Source organism: Leucopleurus acutus, assembly GCF_964270905.1.
Source record: "Leucopleurus acutus genome assembly, chromosome: 4".
NCBI classification, from domain to species: domain Eukaryota; kingdom Metazoa; phylum Chordata; class Mammalia; order Artiodactyla; family Delphinidae; genus Leucopleurus; species Leucopleurus acutus.
In genome coordinates this window covers 145065996-145086424 of record NC_139146.1, presented here as the reverse complement: position 1 = coordinate 145086424, position 20429 = coordinate 145065996, and the positions used below count along the sequence as shown (strand labels likewise).

At 35.7% G+C, this 20429-nt stretch overlaps 1 protein-coding gene across 3 annotated transcripts in view; it reads left to right on the top strand.

Moving 5' to 3' along the window:
• Positions 1-20429, top strand: part of GRID2 (glutamate ionotropic receptor delta type subunit 2) — a gene marked incomplete at both ends in the record, with an annotated part of 1370777 nt that overhangs the window by 1203774 nt on the left and 146574 nt on the right. For all 3 annotated transcript variants that reach the window (XM_082838450.1, XM_082838451.1, XM_082838449.1), the window contains one exon: positions 11270-11436. In XM_082838450.1, coding sequence (XP_082694576.1) covers positions 11270-11436 — 167 coding nt within the window. The remainder of the gene's footprint in view (positions 1-11269; positions 11437-20429) is intronic.

The following is a 20429-nucleotide window of genomic DNA, read 5'->3' as shown; positions in this document are numbered from 1 at the left end:
AAAAAGAGTCATGCACCACAATGTTAATTGCACCTCTATTTACAATAGCCAGGACATGGAAGCAACCTAAGTGTCCATCTACAGATGAATGGATAAAGAAGATGTGACACATGTATACAATGCAATATTACTCATCCATTAAAAGGAATAAAATTGAGTCATTTGTAGTGACGTGGATGGACCTGGAGTCTGTCATAGAGAGTGAAGTAAGTCAGAAAGAGGAGAGCAAATACCTTGTGCTAACACATGTATACGGAATCTAAAAAAAAAAAAAAATTGTTCTGAAGAACCTAGGGGCAGGATAAGAATAGAGACGCAGACGTAGAGAATGGACTTGCGGACACAGGGAGGGGGAAGGGTAAGCTGAGACGAAGTGAGAGAGTGGCATTGACATATATATACTACCAAATGTAAAATAGCTAGTGGGAAGCAGCTGCATAGCACAGGGAGATCAGCTCGGTGCTTTGTGACCACCTAGATGGATGGGTTAGGGAGGGTGGGCGGTAGACACAAGAGGGAGGGGATATGGAGATATATGTATACATATAGCTCATTCACTTTGCTATACAGCCCCAACTAACACAACAATGTAAAGCAATTATACTCCATAAAGATGTTAAAAAAGAGGATTGTGCATGAACAAGAAATGGTCACCAAAGGGTATCTCTATTCAATCAGTTAGGCATTAAAGATAAGGAACTTAAATAAATATTTGGGGTTTTCTTGTACAACTATTTCAGTTACCAGAATATTTGAGCAGGCTGTCCTGATTCCCCCCCACCCCACCAATGAAAATTAAGTTCCCCTTCCTTTAAACAACTTTAACACTTCAAGCTTCTTTCATGGTACTTACCATAAAATACATTGTGTTACAGCAATTTAGTGCTTGATTTGTCTCCACTACTGAGTTGTAAATAGCTTGAGAGCAGGGGCCAAAATCTTACTCACCTTTATATACCTTACAGATCCCTTTAGGATCTTAAAATTAATGCACAATGATTATTAGTAAAGTGAAATTCAAAGAAAGATTTCTGTAGAAATATTGTAGAAATGGAACAAAACCTAGCTCCTGGCATGATCTTGGTAGTGAGTAGTCCACCACAGGCTATTGGCATCTTGGCACTATTATGAGGACACAAGTTCTGAGCATCAGTAGCTACCATGGTCTGTCTGTCAATCACCACAGCATTCTGGGGACCAGGAATTAATAATATTGGAGGTAGATGCCATTATGGATTCCTTTCCTTCCTTAAAAACGAGGCCTGGAATATGTTGATGACATGGAGCTCCCAGATACACTTCTGCCCTCTGTTTGACCTGTATGAATTACTCTGCTGGCATGGAATTCACTGGTAAATAAATTGATGGCCCACAGTTCAACTGCTTATTCAAACATGACCTCAACAACAAAGACTAGTTGAAAAATTTTAAGTAACATCAATCAACTATTCAGATGGACTGAAAATTTCCCAGGCCAAGCCTTCAATTATTATTCTGTTGAAAGTGATTTTAGATTTTGTTGATGAGTATATTCTAGATAGTTTTAATTTATTGTTTAAAAAACATCCAAAGGACAGTGATTATATGTTTTAGTAGATGAAAAAGGCCAGGGATATTTTGAAAAACTAATATAGTTTGGGTTACTATGCAACATTTCATGGGCCTTGCTGCAGATGATAATCATACTGTTTTGGGGTTTTTTTTTTTCTGCAGTCTTTTTTTTTTATACAGCAGGTTTTTATTAGTTACCTATTTTATACCTATTAGAGTATACATGTCAATCCCAATCTCCCAATTCATCCCACCACCACCACTACCACCCCACACCACTTCTCCGCCTTGGTGTCCATATGTTTGTTCTCTACATCTGTGTCTCTATTTCTGCCTTGCAAACCAGTTCATCTGTACCATTTTTCTAGATTCCACATGTATCCGTTAATATATGATATTTGTTGTTCTCTTTCTGATTTCACTCTGTCTCTAGGTCCATCAACGTCTCTACAAATGACACAATTTCGTTCCTTTTTATGGCTGAGTAATATTCCATTGTATATATGTACCACACCTTCTTTATCCATTCATCTGTTGATGGTCATTTAGGTTGGTTCCATGTCCTAGCTATTGTAAAGAGTGCTGCAGTGAACTTTGGGGTGCAAGTGTCTTTTTAAATTATGGTTTTCTCTGGGTATATGCGCAGTAGTGGGATTGCTGGGTCATATGGTAATTCTATTTTTAGTTTTTTAAGGAACCTCCATACTGTTCTCCGTAGTGGCTGTATCAATTTACATTCCCACCAATAGTGCAAGAGGGTCCCCTTTTCTCCACACCCTCTTCAGCATTTGTTGTTTGTAGATTTTCTGATAATGCCCATTCTAACCAGTGTGAGGTGTTACCTCATTGTAGTTTTGATTTGTGTTTCTCTAATAATTAGTGATGTTGAGCAGCTTTTCATGTGTTTGTTGACAATCTGTATATCTTCTTTGCAGAAATGTCTATTTAGGTCTTCTGCCCATCTTTTAATTCGGTTGTTTGTTGTTTTTAATATTTAGCTGCATGAGCCTTTTATATATTCTGGAGATTAATCCTTTGTCTGTTGCTTCGTTTGCAAATACTTTCTCCCATTCTGAAGGTTGTTTTATCGTCCTGTTTATAGTTTCCTCTGCTGTGCAAAATCTTTTAAGTTTCATTAGGTCCCATTTGTTTATTTTTGTTTTTATTTCCATTACTCTAGGAGGTGGGTTAAAAAAGACTCTTGCTGTGATTTTTGTCACAGAGTGTTCTTCCTATGTTTTCCTCTAAGAGGTTTATAGTGTCCAGTCTTACATTTAGGTCTTTAATCCATTTTAACTTTATTTTTGTTTATGGTGTTAGGGAGTGTTCTAATTTCATTCTTTTACATGTAGCTGTCCAGTTTTTCCAGCACCACTTATTGAAGAGACTGTCTTTTCTCCATTGTAGATCATTGCCTCCTTTGTCATAGATTAGTTGACCATAGTTGCATGGGTTTATCTCCTGTTCCATTGATCTATACTTCTGTTTTTGTGCTGGTACCATATTGTCTTGATTACTGTAGCTTTGTAGTATAGTCTGAAGCCAGGAAGTCTGATTCCTCCAGCTCGTTTTCTTCCCTCAAGATTGCTTTGGCTATTCAGGGCCTTTTGTGTCTCCATACAAATTTTAAGATTTTTTGTCTAGTTCTTTAAAAAATGCCATTGGTAATTTGATAAGGATTGCATTGATTCTGCAGCTTGCTTGGGTAGTATTGTCATTTTCATAATATTGATTCTTCCAATCCAGGAACATGGTATATCTCTCCATCTATTTGTGTCATCTTTGATTTCTTTCATCAGGATGTTATAGTTTTTACATACACGTCTTTTACCTCCTTAGGTAGGTTTATTCCTAGGTATTTTATTATTTTAGTTGCAATGGTAAATGGGAGTGTTTCCTTAATTTCTCTTTCAGATTGTTCATTGTTAGTATATAGGAATGCAAGAAATTTCTCTGCATTAATTTTGTATCCTGCTACTTTACCCAATTCATTGATTAGCTCTAGTAGTTTTCTGGTGGCATCTTTAGGATTATCTATGTATAGTATCATGTCATCTGCAAACAATGACACTTTTACTTCTTTTCCAATTTGTATTCGTTTTATTTCTTTTTCTTCTCTGATTGCCATGGCTAGGACTTCCAAAACTATGTTGAATAATATTGGTGAGTGTGGACATTTTGTCTTGTTCCTGATCTTACAGGAAATGCTTTCATTTCTTCACCATTGGGAATAATGTTTGCTGTGGGTTTGTCGTATATGGCCTTTATTATGTTGAGGTAGGTTCCCTCTATGGCCACTTTCTGGAGAGTTTTTATCATAACTAGGTGTTGAATTTTGTCAAAAGCTTTTTCTATATCTATTGAGATGATCATATGGTTTTTCTCCTTTAATTGGTTAATATGGTGTATCACATTGATTGATTTGCGTATATCGAAGAATCTTTGCATCCCTGGGATAAATCCCGCTTGATCATGGTGTATGATCCTTTTAATGTGCTTTTGGATTCTGTTTGCTAGTATTTTGTTGAGGATTTTTGCATCTATATTCATCAGTGATATTGGTCTTTAATTTTCTTTTTTTGTAGTATCTCTGTCTGGTTTTGGTATCAGGATGATGGTGGCCTTGTAGAATGAGTTTGGGAGTATTCCTTCCTCTGCAGTTTTTTGGAAGAGTTTGAGAAAGATGGATGATTCTTTAAATGTCTACAGTTCACAAAGTCAACACCACACCCAGACAAGCTTTTGTCACAAACTATCATACCACCCTTCTATTCTTCTAAAGGCCATTCATCTTTGCTAAAAATCATTCACTCTCTCCTAAATGGCCTATATCCCCCCTCCCATTCCCTATTTAGGTGGTATTTAATCCTGAATTCAAACTCACTTCTTTGAATTACTCAATTTTTCCTGGACATCTCCCTTGTATATAGGAGGCAAACTTCTGTTTGTTCTTCTCTTCTTAATCTGTCTTTCAGTACAGAGGTCTCACTCAGCTAAGAACTCCTTCCCTACAGTGATTAGTGCAAAAGATCAGAGAGAGCAAGGACTGTGGGATGACTATGCAGATATGAGTAATCAGTGTAGAGGAAGCTTAACCAAGTATTTTACCCCTCCCACACAGACATTTCCAGAATATGTCAGTTTTTATAATTATATCAAGCCTCATGTTTAAATTTTTTCCTCATTATATTACTTATTTTTAATCAAAAACATTTTATTTAAAAATTGGTGTTCATATGATGGTCAACTTCCAAGATTGTGAAAATGCATATTCCCAGGCCTCAAACACCAAACATTCCAATGCAATAAGTTTGGGGTTGGGTCTGGAGTTTACATTTTTTACCACAAAAATCCCCTGGTAATTCTAATTCTAATAGTATCACATTTTGAGAAACACTGACCCATAGTACCTAACAGAGTGCCTAGGATATGGTAGACACTCCATCAATAGTTGCATCGAATGATTTCTTTTATCTGTTTCAAGATCCCATGGTTTGGTTGGGGTTCACTCCCAACAAAGATAAATATCCACTGAGCACAGTAAACTGGTCTGAAGGTTTTAGACCATATTTCATGCAAAACTTTTTATCAAGTATCTGATATTGGCCTGGTCTAAGCAAATATATTAAAAAGGCAGTATAATTGTCCTTCAGTATTTGCAGGGGATTAGTTCCAGGACCCCCAAAATCCAGGGATGCTCAACTCCCTTACATAAAATCATATAGTGTTTGCATATAACCTACACACATCCTCCCATGTACTTTAAGTCATCTCTAGATTACTTATCATACCTAATACAATATAAATGTGATGTAAATAGTTACAAACACAATGTAAATGCTATGTAAATAGTTGCAGGCATACAGCAAATTCAACCTCCAACTTAATCTGGGAGAAATCTTTTTGGAACTTTCTGGAATTTTATTTTTTGAATATTTTCTGTGTATAGTTGGGTGAATCCATGGATGCAAAACCCATGGATACAGAGGGCTGAGTTAAATGTATCAAATATTTAATTATATTTTCTTTCTCTACATTTATGTTTAGATATCCTATTCTTTTTCCAATATCAGAAAATACAGTCTTGGGCTTCCCTGGTGGCGCAGTGGTTGAGAGTCCACCTGTCAATGCAGGGGACACGGGTTCGTGCCCCGGTCCGGGAAGATCCCACATGCCGCAAAGCGGCTGCGCCCGTGAGCCATGGCCGCTGAGCCTGCGCGTCCGGAGCCTGTGCTCCGCAACGGGAGAGGCCACAACAGTGAGAGGCGCACGTACCACAAAAAAAACAAACAAACAAAAAAGAAAATACAGTCTTACATGTTCCTCCAGTTCTGTGGATTTTTAAAGTTTGGGTTCTATGTCCATTATAATTAATGTTTTACCCTATAGGAATTTATTTTGTGTATGGTGTGACATAGTGCTTTTATCCTGACCTTTTAAAATAATAACTTACTATCTTTTTAAAAATATTTCTTATTTGCCACACTGATTTGGATTACAGTCTTTGTAATACAGTCTATATATGACATTTGTATACTTTTATCAGTTCTGTAAGCTTTTATGTCTATTCTGCCAATTTTCTATTCTCAAATAAGTTCTGTGCTATTTTATTTTTAAGCTTTATAGCATGTTTCACTATTTAATATTCTGTCTCCAGTCGTTTTTTATTTTCAAAATTTTTTGCTATTCTCGTCTATTTTCTTCCAAGTAAATATGCAAAGATTTTAATAAGTCCTAAGACATTCTTTGGACATTTTGCTTAGATTGCATTAAGTATCAAATAACATGAGGAAAACTGACATTTCTTTTACAATTGTGCATCTATTCTTTTAGGAATATGTTACATCTTATCTAGAAATGAGTTCAAGTCTTCTTCGGTCATGTGTTGAAGATTTCTGTATACAATCCTACTCATTTATGGTTAAATTTATTCCAGATATTTGTATTTAGTATAAATGGATATTTTTAGTCAAATTATATATTATCTCTTATTGATGTGTTAATAGAAAAGCAGTTGATTTTCATATATCTGTTTATAACCAATCTGTATGTTGAAATCTTTCTTTTCTTTTTTTTTTTTAATTCGGGTATAGTTGCTTTACAGCGTTTGTTAGTTTCTGCTGTACAATGAAGTGAATCAGCTATATGTATACATATATCCCCTCCCTCTTGGATCTCCCTCCCACCCCCACCCATCCCATCCATCTAGGTCACCACAGAGCACCGAGCTGAGCTCCCTGCACTATACAGCAGGTTCCCACTAGCTATCTGTTTTACACATAGCAGTGCATGTACATCAATCCCAATCTCCCAATTCATCCCACCCCCCATACCCCCCACGTGTCCATACGTCCATTTCCTACATCTGCATCTCTATTCCTGCCCTGAAAATAGGTTCATCTGTACCATTTTTCTAGATTCCACACACATATGTTAGTATACGATATTTATTTTTCTCTTTCTGACTTACTTCACTCTGTATGACAGACTCTAGGTCCAACCGCATCTCTACAAATTACCCAATTTTGTTCCTTTTCATGGCTGAGTAATATTACATTGTATATATGTACCACATCTCCATTTTCTATTATTTTTTCCATTGATTCTTGTGGACTTCATAAGTATGTCATCAAATAATGATAATTTTGTCCCAATAGCTTGAAATCAGAATTTGTTTCCTGCTTTATTGCATAGGCTAAAATGATCACAATCATGTTAAGTTTGGGGGGTAAAGTAGGCACCATTTTCTTGGCTTTGATGGTAATGCCATTAGAGTTTCAGTTTCCAAAAGATGTGCTGCTTGTTTGAGGTAGTTATTCTGTTCTATACATCATTAAAGAAGAAACTTTTTATTTGTGCATTACAAGATAGGTAGATAGATAGATAGATAGGAGATAAGTAATGGTTTTCAATTTTGTCAGATATCTTTTTGGTGTCTGTTGAAAGATCATTTAAAAATTTTATAAAGCCTCGTGTATAATATATATTATCCCAATAACTTTCCTAATACTGAAGCAGTGTTGATAGTTTTTGTTTAATAATGCTACATTTTTCTTCTGCTATACCATGAAAATCAGTTTGCTGATATTTTGGGGAGAACAAGACTGAGATTTTTGGAGGTTTCTCATATTTTAGTATCAAGGTTAATTTAGCTCTTTCTTTGTGCTAGAGACATTTTTACTTCTACTTGAGAAAATTTGGCAATTTCTCTTTCTCCAGGAAATTATCAACATTATTGGTATTTTAATTTTATTCCTATAGAATCATGTATACAATTATTTTTGAACATCTTTCTGAATATTTTATTTCATTTCCAATTTCTAACTATCTGTATTTTTAACTTTATTGATGTACAACTGCCCAAAAAACTATATATATTTAAGGTACACAGCTTGATGTTTTGATCTAAGTATACATTATGAAATGATCACCACAATAAGGCTGATCAACACATCCATCATCTCACATAGTTATGGTTTCTTGTCATAAGGACACTTAAGATATACCCTCTTAGCAAATTTCAGATATGTAATACCATGTATTGTTAACTCTACTCACCATGCTGTATGTTAAATCTCCAGAACGTATTCATCTTGCATAACTGAGATTTTGTATCCTTTGACCCCCATCTCCCCATTTCTCCCACCTCCCAGCCCCTGTCAACCACCATTACTCTGTGCTTCTGTGAGTCTGACTATTTTAGATTCCACATGTAAGTGGGATCATGTAGTGTTTGTCTTTCTGTGTCTGGTTTATTTCACTTAGCATAATGTCCTCTGGGTTCATCCATGTTGTTGCAGATGGCAGAATTTCCTTCTTGTTGAAAGATGAATAATATTCCATTGTATATTCATTATTATTTATCCATTTTCTTTACCCATTCATCTGTTGATGAACATTTAAGTTGTTTCTGTATCTTGGCTATTATGAATAATGCTGTGATGACCCTGGGAGTGCATATATATCTTTGAGATCCTGATTTCATTTCTTTTGGATATATACCCGATCGTATGGTAGTTCTGTTTTTATATCTTTTGAGGAGCCTCCCTACTAGCTGTAACAATTTACGCCCCAACAACAGGGTACAAGGATTCCCTTTTCTCCATCTCCTCGCTTAGTCTTGTCATTTCATTTCAAATGACATGTCATGTCATTTTTGGTAATAGCCATTCTAACAAGTTTGAGATGATATCTCATTGTGGTTTTGATTTGCATTTCCCTGATGATTAGTAATATTGAGCACCTTTTCATGTATCTTTTGGCCTTTTGTATGTCTTCTTTTGAGAAATGTCCTTTTCCCATTTTTTAATCAAGTTTTATGTTTTTGCTATGGAGTCGTAGGAGTTCCCTATTTTTTTTTGACATTAACCTCTTATCAGATATATAGTTTGCAAATATTTTTTTACCATTCTATAGCCTGCCGTTTCACTCTGTTGATTATTTCACTTGCTGTGCAGAAGCTTTTTAGTTTGATAGCTCATTTGTCTGTTTTTGCTTTTGTTTCCTATGTTTTTGATCATGTCATATCCAAAAATCATTATCCAGACAAATGTCAAGATGCTTTTACCCTGTGTTTTCTCCTAGGAATTTTACAGTTTCAGGTCCTATGCTTAGTCTTTAATCCATTTTGAGTTGATTTTTGTATATGGTGTGAGATAGCATTCCAAGTTCATTTCCTCTGTGTGGATATCCAGTTTTCCCAGCTTCATTTATTGAAGAGATTATCCTGTCCCTATTATGTGTTCTTGGCATCCTTTCAGAAGATTAGTTGACCATAAAAGTGTGGATCTGTTTCTGGGATCTCTATTTTGCTCCCTTGAACTATATGTTTGTTTTTATGCCAGTACCATAGTGTTTCGATTACTATAGCTTTGCAACATATTTTAAAATCAGGAGGCATGATGCCTCCAGCTTTGTTCTTCTTGCTCAAGTTTGCTTTGGTAATCTTGGGTCTTTTGTGGTTACATATGAATTTTAGGATTGTTTTTTCTATTTCTGTAAAGAATGCCATTGGAATTTTGATAGGGATTTTATTGAATCTGTATATCACTTTGGGTAGTCAGGATATTTTAACAATATTTTTCCAATCCGTGAACATAAGATGCTTCTCCATTTATCTGTGTCCTCTTTAATTCCCTTCATTACTGTAATTTTCACTGTACAAATCTTTCACCTCTTTGGTTTAGTTTCTTCTATTCTTTTTGTTGTTTTGTAAATGGGATTTTCTTAATTTCCTTTTCAGATAGTTCATTGTTTGTGTATAGAAATGCCACAATTTTTTGTATGTTTATTTTGTGTCCTGTAACTTGACTGAATTTGTTTATTAGTTTTAGTAGTTTTTTGTATACTCTTTAGGATTTTCTGCACATATGATCATGTCATCTGCATATAGAGATAATTTCACTTCTTCCTTTCAAATGTGGATTTTTTTTCTTATCTAATTACTCTGGCTAGAACTTCCAGTACTGTATTGAATAGAAGTGATGAGAATGGACATCCTTACCTGTTACCGTTACATATCTAGAGCAGAGTCCACAGGGAAGTAGGGCTGTTTCTAGGACTGCAGCCAGGACCACAGTTAACCAACCGGCCACTGGAGTACAGGCCTACCTTCTGAAAGCATTCTTTGTCAGTTTTAGACTCCACCAGAGTTTTGCAGCCTGGGTCCCAAGGCTCACACAAAGGCACTTTTGTCTGTGGATAGCTGCCAAATTGTCATTTCTCTGGGGTTATGAAGTGAGGGACCTCCTATTCACCCATTTTGCTGACATCATTCCCTCTACCTGTACTTATACATTTTTTCTTTTTCCCTAATCAGATTTACCAAGAAATTACTTTCCCCTCAAATAAATAAGCAAATAAACAAACTGAATATTTGATTTAATTATTACTTCTGTTTATTTTATGAATTCATTAAGTTCTATATATGTAATAATTTTCTAAATTAACTTTATTAATATCAGTATTTATTTTTGATAAAATTTGACTTAGGTTACTGAGGGAAAAAAAGATAATCACTAAAAGATATTGTAAACAACCCAGAATAAAGTCATGTTCCCTACATGGTGATAGACAAGGTTGTATAATTATTTTTTTCCTTATCGCAATGCCCACCAAGTTTGGCTACAAGATTACCATAGGTCACACTTGGCAACAGATTAACTTAGAAGGACTAGAAATATATCTTGCCAGCAGGCCAGTGTTAGTTATTTCTCTTTAGTGTGAGTTTTACTTGCAGAATTCATTTAGAATATACATCACAAGGCAAGAAGATGATACCCATATTGGGTGGGTGCAAAAGCCTATCTGGCTTGGAAGCCTAATAATCCAAAGGAGTCAATATCTCTTGTAACAACTCCAAAAGCACAATTTCAAGGGTCCCCAAAGACACAAGGCCAGCTATAAGAATTACTGCACTCAGAGAAGCTCAGTGATATGGTTTCCTTTCCTGCATTTACTGTTCTCCCAGTTCAGATGACATTTACTACTCAGGCGTCATTTTACATTCCAACTTTATTACATTTCCAAGAGAACAGAGCTGTAAATTAACCAGAAGCCAAATTCTCACGCAGAATAGGTGTTTAGTTTGAAATACAGGTCCTATTAATTTTTTGCACAATTAAATATATACCAGTGTAACATTTTTTATCCTGTCTATATGACTTAAAATTCCAACCTTAAATCCTATTTTCTTCTTTTGTTCTCCATATTTGCACAGGTAAAATATGGAAATTATGCTTTTGTATGGGATGCAGCTGTATTGGAATACGTGGCTATCAATGACCCAGACTGCTCCTTTTACACCATTGGGAATACTGTTGCTGATCGAGGATATGGAATTGCATTGCAGCATGGCAGTCCTTACCGGGATGTTTTTTCACAAAGGTAAGATTTGTGTGTGGTCCAAATAAGAAGAGAGGAAATATAGAAAAAGGAAAATCTACTTGGTTACTCCATTTAGTTTACTACATTTTGTTTTCTTTGTTTGGAAAACCACAGTAAACAACAACAACAAAAGGGAATTATAAGTGATTGTTCAATAAGACATTTCCTAAAGCATGTACTAAAGTATTACTTTTCTCATATAAAGGGAAAAGTTACTGCTGCATATAACTGGTTATTCTCAAAAAACTGATATACAAAATAAAATAAAAACTTAATTGAGTTTAGCCTCTGAATTTTTAGGGGCTAAAACTGTCATAGAGTTAGCAAAATTAATTCCTTTCTAAAAACACCAAAGCATAAAATAAACTTCAGGACCAGGTTAAAGTTTTGAAGTACATACTTATAGGGATGTTTCCATATCAATTTTGCAAAGGAAAAGAGTAAAAATTTTAGAGTCTGTCATTGGTGTCAAAGTATACGTGAAACTTTGTCATGGAAATTTAGGAGACAGTTTATTAAGAAATTATACTCATCCTCAAATCAGAATTTTCTTTTATAAGTTGTTTAAAAAAGAAAATTTTAAATGTATATTTTACATTAATGATGTAGATGAAAGACTTGGGCCTGAAAGGAATTTACAAGATCACTGCATTTTATTATCTCTACTACCGAACAAGGTTGGACCTAAGAGACAGAAATATCTTTCAGATAGAAGTATGTTCTATTTGCCACTGATTTCTTTGATTTATTACCAGATATTTTTGTACCTATTTTCTAAAAGCTAAAGCCAGATGAAAGAGAGCAGTACTGGGTAGTACTCTAGGTAGTACTAAGGCCCCCAATTTTAAACTATTTGAGTTGTATTCCTCCAAATTTCAAGATAACAAAAAGCCAGGCATTTTGTGTGTAACAAAACAAGTCAGTAGTCCAAATTTATGTTATAACTCTTCTGTTAGCTAACTAAAAACCTAGGCCTCTCTCTTTATCAGCAAATGAAGATATTAAATTAACTCTAGGGTCCTACATTAGTCACCTTTTCTGTGTAGCAAACAACCCAAATCAGTGACTTTAAAAACGTTATTTCTCAGGACTTCCCTGGTGGTCCAGTGGTTAAGACTTCGCCTTCCAATGCAGGGGGTGCAGGTTTGATCACTGGTCAGGTAGCGAAGATCCCACATGCCTCGTGGCCAAAAATCCAAAACATAAAACAGAAGCAATATTGTAACAAACTCAATAAAGACTTTAAAAATGGTCCACATCAAAAAAAAAAAAGTTATTTCTCATTGATGGAACATAAGAGCTGTGATTTGGCTGAATTCTGCTGCGAGTTGCGGGTCAACTGCAGGTCTCTACGCAGCTTCTCGTCCCAGGGACCACCATTGTTCTTCTACTTGTTAGAAGAGGCACACCATTGCTTTTATGAATTTAGAAGAGAGGATGGAAAGCATAATGGAATGAAGGGAATGCCAGGGTTTTATGGTAAAAGACCAGCAGAGAAGTTTAATGGATCCTTAACATGAACCAGGTCATCAGGAAAAGGATGGTTTATTCCTTAGTTGCTGTTAATTGGCTTTTTCTTCATTACAGATATTTTTTGTTTCCAGACCTGATTTCTGGGCTTTTTATGCCCAAAAAAATGAAACCAATAAAATCAATACACAAACATAATAGCAATTAAAGAAGTATTTAATCAATCACACCAAATGTTCTATTTCTTATTATCCATGTGGTGTTTTACCTTACAGAGATTTTAATTCTGAGTGAATATATTTCATTGAACTACTAAAACACAGTATTAAGCAATGAGCATTATTTTTCCTTTGATTAGCATCATGGATGTTGACAATTTAAATTGTCCTTCTCTGTGGAGTTCCTTAATAATGACACTCTGCATTCTAGTCCCCTGGACACATCTGGAGGAAGAGAGAGGAAAGAAACACGATCTGGCCAGCCCCCCTCTATACATATGTGCAGCGTTAATCTATCACCTAAACTCCCTGAACCCAGAAAATATCTGCATTCATTCCCTTTTGCTATAGCCATCAGGGAAAAAAGAGCTCCTTTTTATTAACTAATTTAAAAGTTATAGAGACCATCACACTTAATCATTGTATTATACTTTAGAAATTATTATAAATAGCTTTACTACAACAACTTATCCTGGACCACTAGTTAAACTAGGTCACTGATTGCTCATGTGATTATATTCAGTGAAATGACAGTATTCAGAGTGATTTTTAATAAGTAAATACTAATTATATCTCAAGTAACCATGTGCCTGTACCACACATATTAGATATCAAAGTACTTTAATATGTAATAAGTATTATATAATGATATAGTAACTACGTTTATTGTCTGCTATCTGCCCAATATCTTGTATGCTTTACATTTTAATGACTTCAGAACAATCATATGAAATGTTGTCTGTTTCTTTATTACACACTTGCATATTAGTGCACAGTTATTAGAGTTATTAGTCTACAAGTACATACACTGAGTGGATGGTCCTGAGCTTTGGCAAGCATCATATCAGGCATCAGAGGCATAGGCTGTAGTGATATGCTCACTTGTGCAATTGTATGCGAGTGGACGTGTACAGGAGTGACTTTTAAGGACCAATAAGTGCTACAATATATGACTGTAGATTTGGATAGAAGAATTCTGTTTTGTTGGTCTCTACAGATACTAGATAATTTGGTAGCAGAAATTAAAGAATTTATATATCTCACCAGATATATGGGTCAGAGTACTAGTGTGGTAGGTAATGTTTACAATGAATTCTCTGACACTATTTGTTCATCAAATGTTTTCTGTGGCCTTTGTCTCATAATAGTTCTTAGTATAATAAAATCATCAAAAGTTGTTACATTAAAGACATCTGTGAATGGAAGAGAACTGAATTTTTCAGAGTGATATCGTTATGCTGTTAATAAAATTAGTTCCAGTGTCGATCTTAGAACCTTAACTATTCATAAGGCTAAAAAGATAACAAAAAAATATTTATTGAGCATTTAGTACAAGCTCACCCCTGTTCTCAAATCTTGTGGGTGTCAAGGAGTAACTAACTCATGAGTTTAATTTTATGCTTCATCAATAAAAGAGTCCCTTTTCGCTTGTTGGCTGCTAACCCTAAACTTTGGGAATAGAACCACCTAGTGGCACAAAAACAAGGACATATTTCAAACTGCATGGAGAATGATTTTGTTGAATTCATGGAGAGTGGCAAAGATGCATATACAATATTTCAACCTAATCACAGAATTTCAGAATTTTTAGAAATGGAATGAACAGTAGTTCCCTTTTTTACCAGGGATAACTTGTCCAAAGGGGTAAATAACTTGCTCAGAATCACAAAAAAGCAATAAAACTGGAAATTTTTGAAATTTTCTACTTCTATGTTTAGTTTTTTGGTGTTCATGCACCTTGTCTTCCCATATCTTTCTTTTAAAAGCTTATAAAAATAATATAAAACATACTGTATAATGCTTACTGTGTACCAGACCCTGAGTTCTTACATGAGGTAAGTACTATTATTATCCTCATTTTATAGACACAGAAACTGAGGGTGGGAAGCCCTATTTGTTTAGTTTTGAACTACTTGGATATAGTCTTTTTCCAGTGCCTACCTCATGCCTGCATAGAGTAAGCATTCAATAAATATTTGATGAATGAATAAAAGATCTACCTAACTTTGTGCTCAAAGATGATCCTATTTACTTATAATTAAATACGTTGAGTACTTATCCTTTGTGCTTACTTGATATTAAAAAGTCTTCTATCTTCTCTTATCATAATAATTTTCTATTTATCTTGGTTTCTCTAATTTTTCATACAATGATTAGTAAAACTGACAAGAAAGAGAAAACAAACATCACATGTCCACCTTTCTTTCCACTCACAGCTGTAAGAATTTTTATACTTTCATTCCAAAAAGGAAGGTAGAAAATATTTCTTTAACTTAAAATCATAGAGCCCTAATCCTTTTATTTCCCAACTTTCTAAGCACTTTTTTCCCTTTTCAGTAAGAGAAAAAAGCAGCCTCCACTGATTGCCTATAGCAGCTCCAAAATAAGTCACCAACTGGCTTAAAACTCTGCACTTGGTTGGCTGGAAGGATATAACCAGAAGTCAAACAAACAAACAAATTGTTTTTTCTTTAGACATACAAAATATTTACAGTCCCTCCACTTTGAGAGCAGGAGTGACGTTATCAAGATACATATGTCAACATTAAGTAATATGAAGTTATACAGTAAACTGCATTATATAGACAATGCTGAAAAAATTAGAGAAAAGGAAATCATTGCTGAGTAGGATAGAAAAGATTTTATTAGACTTGAGCTGGAAGACTTCAAGGGAAAATAGAATTTGGATATGGGGACGGGTACAGGTAAGAAAAACATGAAACTCAGAAAAACATGAAATAACAAGTGAAAACAGTCGTTGTGTAGTGAAAGGACAATGAGAAAGAACAACTTGACTGGAGAGAATGTTGGCAGGTGAATACAGGTAGAGAAGCGAAAATTAAATGTGATACACCAGAATATTGATAGCTGCTGTCTAATAAGTATATACTATGCTAAACACTTGATGTATTTCATATAATGCTCACCACAACTCTGTGAATTGGGCATTTATTAATTGCATTTATAAATTTGAGGAAACTGAGACTCAGAGTTACGTATCTTACAAAGTCACACATTAATGACAAGTAGAGCTAGTACTCAAACACAGCTTAGAGCTTGTGTCCTCACGAGCTTTGTGGGGCTCTGAAGAGGAGAATATCTAGAGAAAGGAGTATTTGAAGGGTCCCAGGTGTTGGGTTAGACGAAGACAGAGCTTAACTGAGGAAGGCCATTTACAAGGCGGTGTAGTATTCCAGCTGTTAAGCAGTGAGAATATTCTCAATGAGAAGGAGAAAAGATTAGAAAAAAGGTACAGTTTGAAGAGGGATGGACAGGACTTGGTGGAAATCAGAGGAGTACATATAATCCAGGAATCTGAAAGGGGAAGGATGTGCAGATCCAAGTGGCCATAAACAGCCCACTCTTTTCTTCTTCCAACTCTTATTTTTCCTTCTTGTTCATCTATTACAAGTTTTGCATAAGCTCTATTTCACCTCCAAGTAAAACCAACTGGAAAATTATTTCTAGAAAAGTAATGGGTATTTTAAAACAACAACATGATAATCCACTACTTAGTAGATACTTTGATATGTCAAACAATCTTCTGGCTTACAGATTTTTGTTCTATAGTTGCTCAAATCATGTTTCTATATCCCTAGTAGTATTGTTCTTCTCTCTCACACACCAGGTATTACTTTTTTAATTATATATACAGTTGACCCTTGAACAACATGGGTGTGAACTGCTCAGGCCCACTCATACACGGATTTTTTTTAATAGTACATACTATAGTACTACATGATTCACTGTTGGTTGAATCCAGGGATGCAGAATGGCAGACATGGAGGAACCTCAGATAAGGAGGAACCTAGGATACCCCTATAACATAAGTTACATGCAAATTTGCTACTATGAGGAAGGTCAGCACTGCTAACCCCACATTGTTCAAGGGTCAACTGTATATACCAACACTTACACGCACGCACGCACACACATACACAGTGCTAAAACCAACTGATTTCATCACATTCACATTCTCTGTTCTAGATCAAGAAAAATAGATAGTTTAGATGCACATGTTTATATAAAGTAAGAAAATATGTTTGAGGAGCTGCAAAACCAGAGGGAACATTGAAGGTTCACTTTCAAAGGGAGATAATAGAAGAAAATACTAACATATGTTTATACATATATTTTTATTTAAGACAATAATATACATTTTAACATTTAAATGAAGGAAATCATTTTCTTTTCTCATGTAATATGCATATATTAAACAAGGAATAGCCTCTGGAAACCACTGAAAAGAATGTACTATTCATATTTCAAAGCAATCCCCCTTTAAAACATTTGTTTTAAATTTAGAATGCTGAATTTAGGGAACTTCAATGAAAGAGAAAAAGTGAGGTAGCTTTTTTGTCACTTTTTTCTGTTTCCTGAATCCTGATGGAGCTATTTTTATGACTAACATCCTGTGGGGTTTACCAATCACTCTGACTGCTGCTTCCAGTGGAGAACCAAAGTGATTTACATTTATTGCAGTATTTGGTCTAAATAAATGGAGGTATAAGTACCGTTGATGATATTTCCAGTATGTGAATATTTCAAAAATATTTATCATATATGCTACTATATGATTTGAGATTAGTTTTATTAATCTTGCAAAGCAGTAGCGAAATTTTAAGAAAATGACAAGACTTTACCCTTAAGCACATAACATTCTCACTGCTTAACACAAACTCAGCCATCAGGCAGTGCAATCTCATGGAGTAGATTCTGAAGTGTTAACGTGATTCTGTTTTCCTTGTACTTACATCATACAGCATTTGGGGAACACTTCATCCAAGGTACAAGAGAGTACCGTTTATAAACAAGAATCTTTATTAGACTTTTTTGAGAAAAGTACTGAGGTACAGAGAAGATAGATGACTAGTGCAAGACACAAAGCAGTATTTCAGCTGGATAATGAGTCTGCAACATTGGACCAAGCTGCTTTGCAGGAAGCAAGTTGGATTAGCCTTTTTTAAAAATAAAATTTGTGCTGTTTCTAGATCTGAGTAAGTATCATTTCATTCAAAAGGCAGTTGTTTTCAAAAAGCATAGTTATTATAGTGATATAAATTAGGTGAGACTAAAGGCTGAGTTTATAACACAACATTGCAGAACTTAAAAGGTTAAATGTGTATTGCACTTCAAAGCACACATTCATGCACACACGTGGATGCACACACACTCAGGCACACACACACCCTCCAGAGTCAATTATAAGCCTCTCTCAAAAACACTCTCATTCCATTATACTTACATCACAGTTTTTCTATTCAAACGACCCATTTTACTCACCAGACTCAGCCCCAAGACATTTTTTACTGTTTTAAAAATTCAATCTCCTTTTATTTTTATTTTTTTGCGTATGCGGGCCTCTCACTGTTGTGGCCTCTCCCATTGCGGAGCACAGGCTCCGGACGCGAGGCTCAGCGGCCATGGCTCATGGGCCCAGCCGCTCCGCGGCATGTGGGATCTTCCCGGACCGGGGCACGAACCCGTGTCCCCTGCATCGGCAGGCGGACTCTCAACCACTGCGCCACCAGGGAAGCCCTCAATCTCCTTTTAAAGGGAAAATTTGATATCATTGAGGATAATCAAAAATGTGCTACTTTTTTTATAGACCCTTAAAATACTGTAAGCATAGTAACAACATGGGAATAAGCACATGAGCTCCCATGATAACTATGTTGATAGAAGAAACAACCTTAAAATATGAGACATGAATGCGACTCTGGCATGCATTTAGATAAACTCCCTAATTTTGCATATGTGAAACCAGGAAGGGAATTTGGGTGACTTGCCCACAGTCTAACCCTTGGTCAGGACATGCCCTGGGGATGACAAGTCCAGGCTGCCAGTCCAGTGTTCCATCCTACCCTGTTCTGTCAGTTCTCTTTGTTAAAAATTTTTAGCTCTAAAATTTATTAGTAAAATAAATGTTTTAAGAAGCACATTTATATCTTACATAAAGGAGCCAGGGATATTACTTAGTAAATACATTTAACAACTAGTACATCAGACTCAGCCCCAAGACATTTTTTACTGTTTTAAAAATTCAATCTCCTTTTATTTTTACTTTTTTATTTTTTTGTGGTACGCGGGCCTCTCACTGTTGTGGCCTTTCCCGTTGCGGAGCACAGGCTCCGGACGCACAGACTCAGCGGCCATGGCTCACGGGCCCAGCCGCTCCGCGGCACGTGGGATCCACCCGGACCGGGGCACGAACCCGTGTCCCCTGCATCGGCTTTTTAAATTATCACTACTTTATAGACATGCAGAAAAAGTATCACAAGTGACGGATAGAACGCTATGGATTATGTTATCCTTAACTTACAGAGAAACTATACTATAGCCTAAGATAATAGTTAACATTCATTAAAGGCTTACTATGAACCAACCAGGTGCTACCTAAGTGCCCTAACTATATTAAGTCATTCAATCCTCCTAATAACCATAAAAGGTAAATACCATGATTAACTTCCTTTTACAGATGAGGAAACTGAGTCACAGAAAAGCTGAGCAGTTTTCCAAGGACATAAAGCTAATAAGTTGCAGAGCCAGGTTTGAACTCATGCTGTCAAACACCGTAATGCCGTAGTTCCCACTCCCACTTCCCTAAACACACACACCCCCGTGTGCACCGTGGTAGCAAGCATCCAAAGTGCCTTCATGCTGCTCCTGGAGCTGCCTTCTCTCACATTAAGATACTGAATGGCATTTTAGTTCCCCTGAAATTCAGGTAACTTTCAGAATCTTAAACAGCACGCCAGCAGAGTCTCCCATTATGCTGAGGGGGCAGATCCATTTGCAACTGAAACTGCCTTGCATCAGCTGATCAGAAGTAAACAGTACAAGTATTGAAAATTGAAAGCTGTGGGAGGATACTGTAATTGTTTTCCCTCCCTTTTATCTTGTTTTGCTACAAATAGCTTAAGACTATACTTGGCCAAAACTTTAATTCTTCCTTCATGGAGGTTTTCATTCATCATGACTTTTTAATGGGAGGAATCCATAATTGCCTTTTATCCATCTCATTTCATAGTTCTTTAAGCAGCTAGAAAAAAACTAACTTCATAATTGGCCAGATTGACTAATCACATGTTGAATGCTTACTAATATGAAACAGAACCTACAGTCATGCCTCGGTATCCACAAGGGATTGGTTCCAGGACCCCCATGGATACCAAAATCCATGGATGCCCAAGTCCCTTATGTAAAACGGCATAATATTTTCAAATAACCTACACACACCCTCCCATATACTTTCTTTTTTTCTTTTTTTCTGCATACTTTAACTCATCTCAGGATTACTTATAA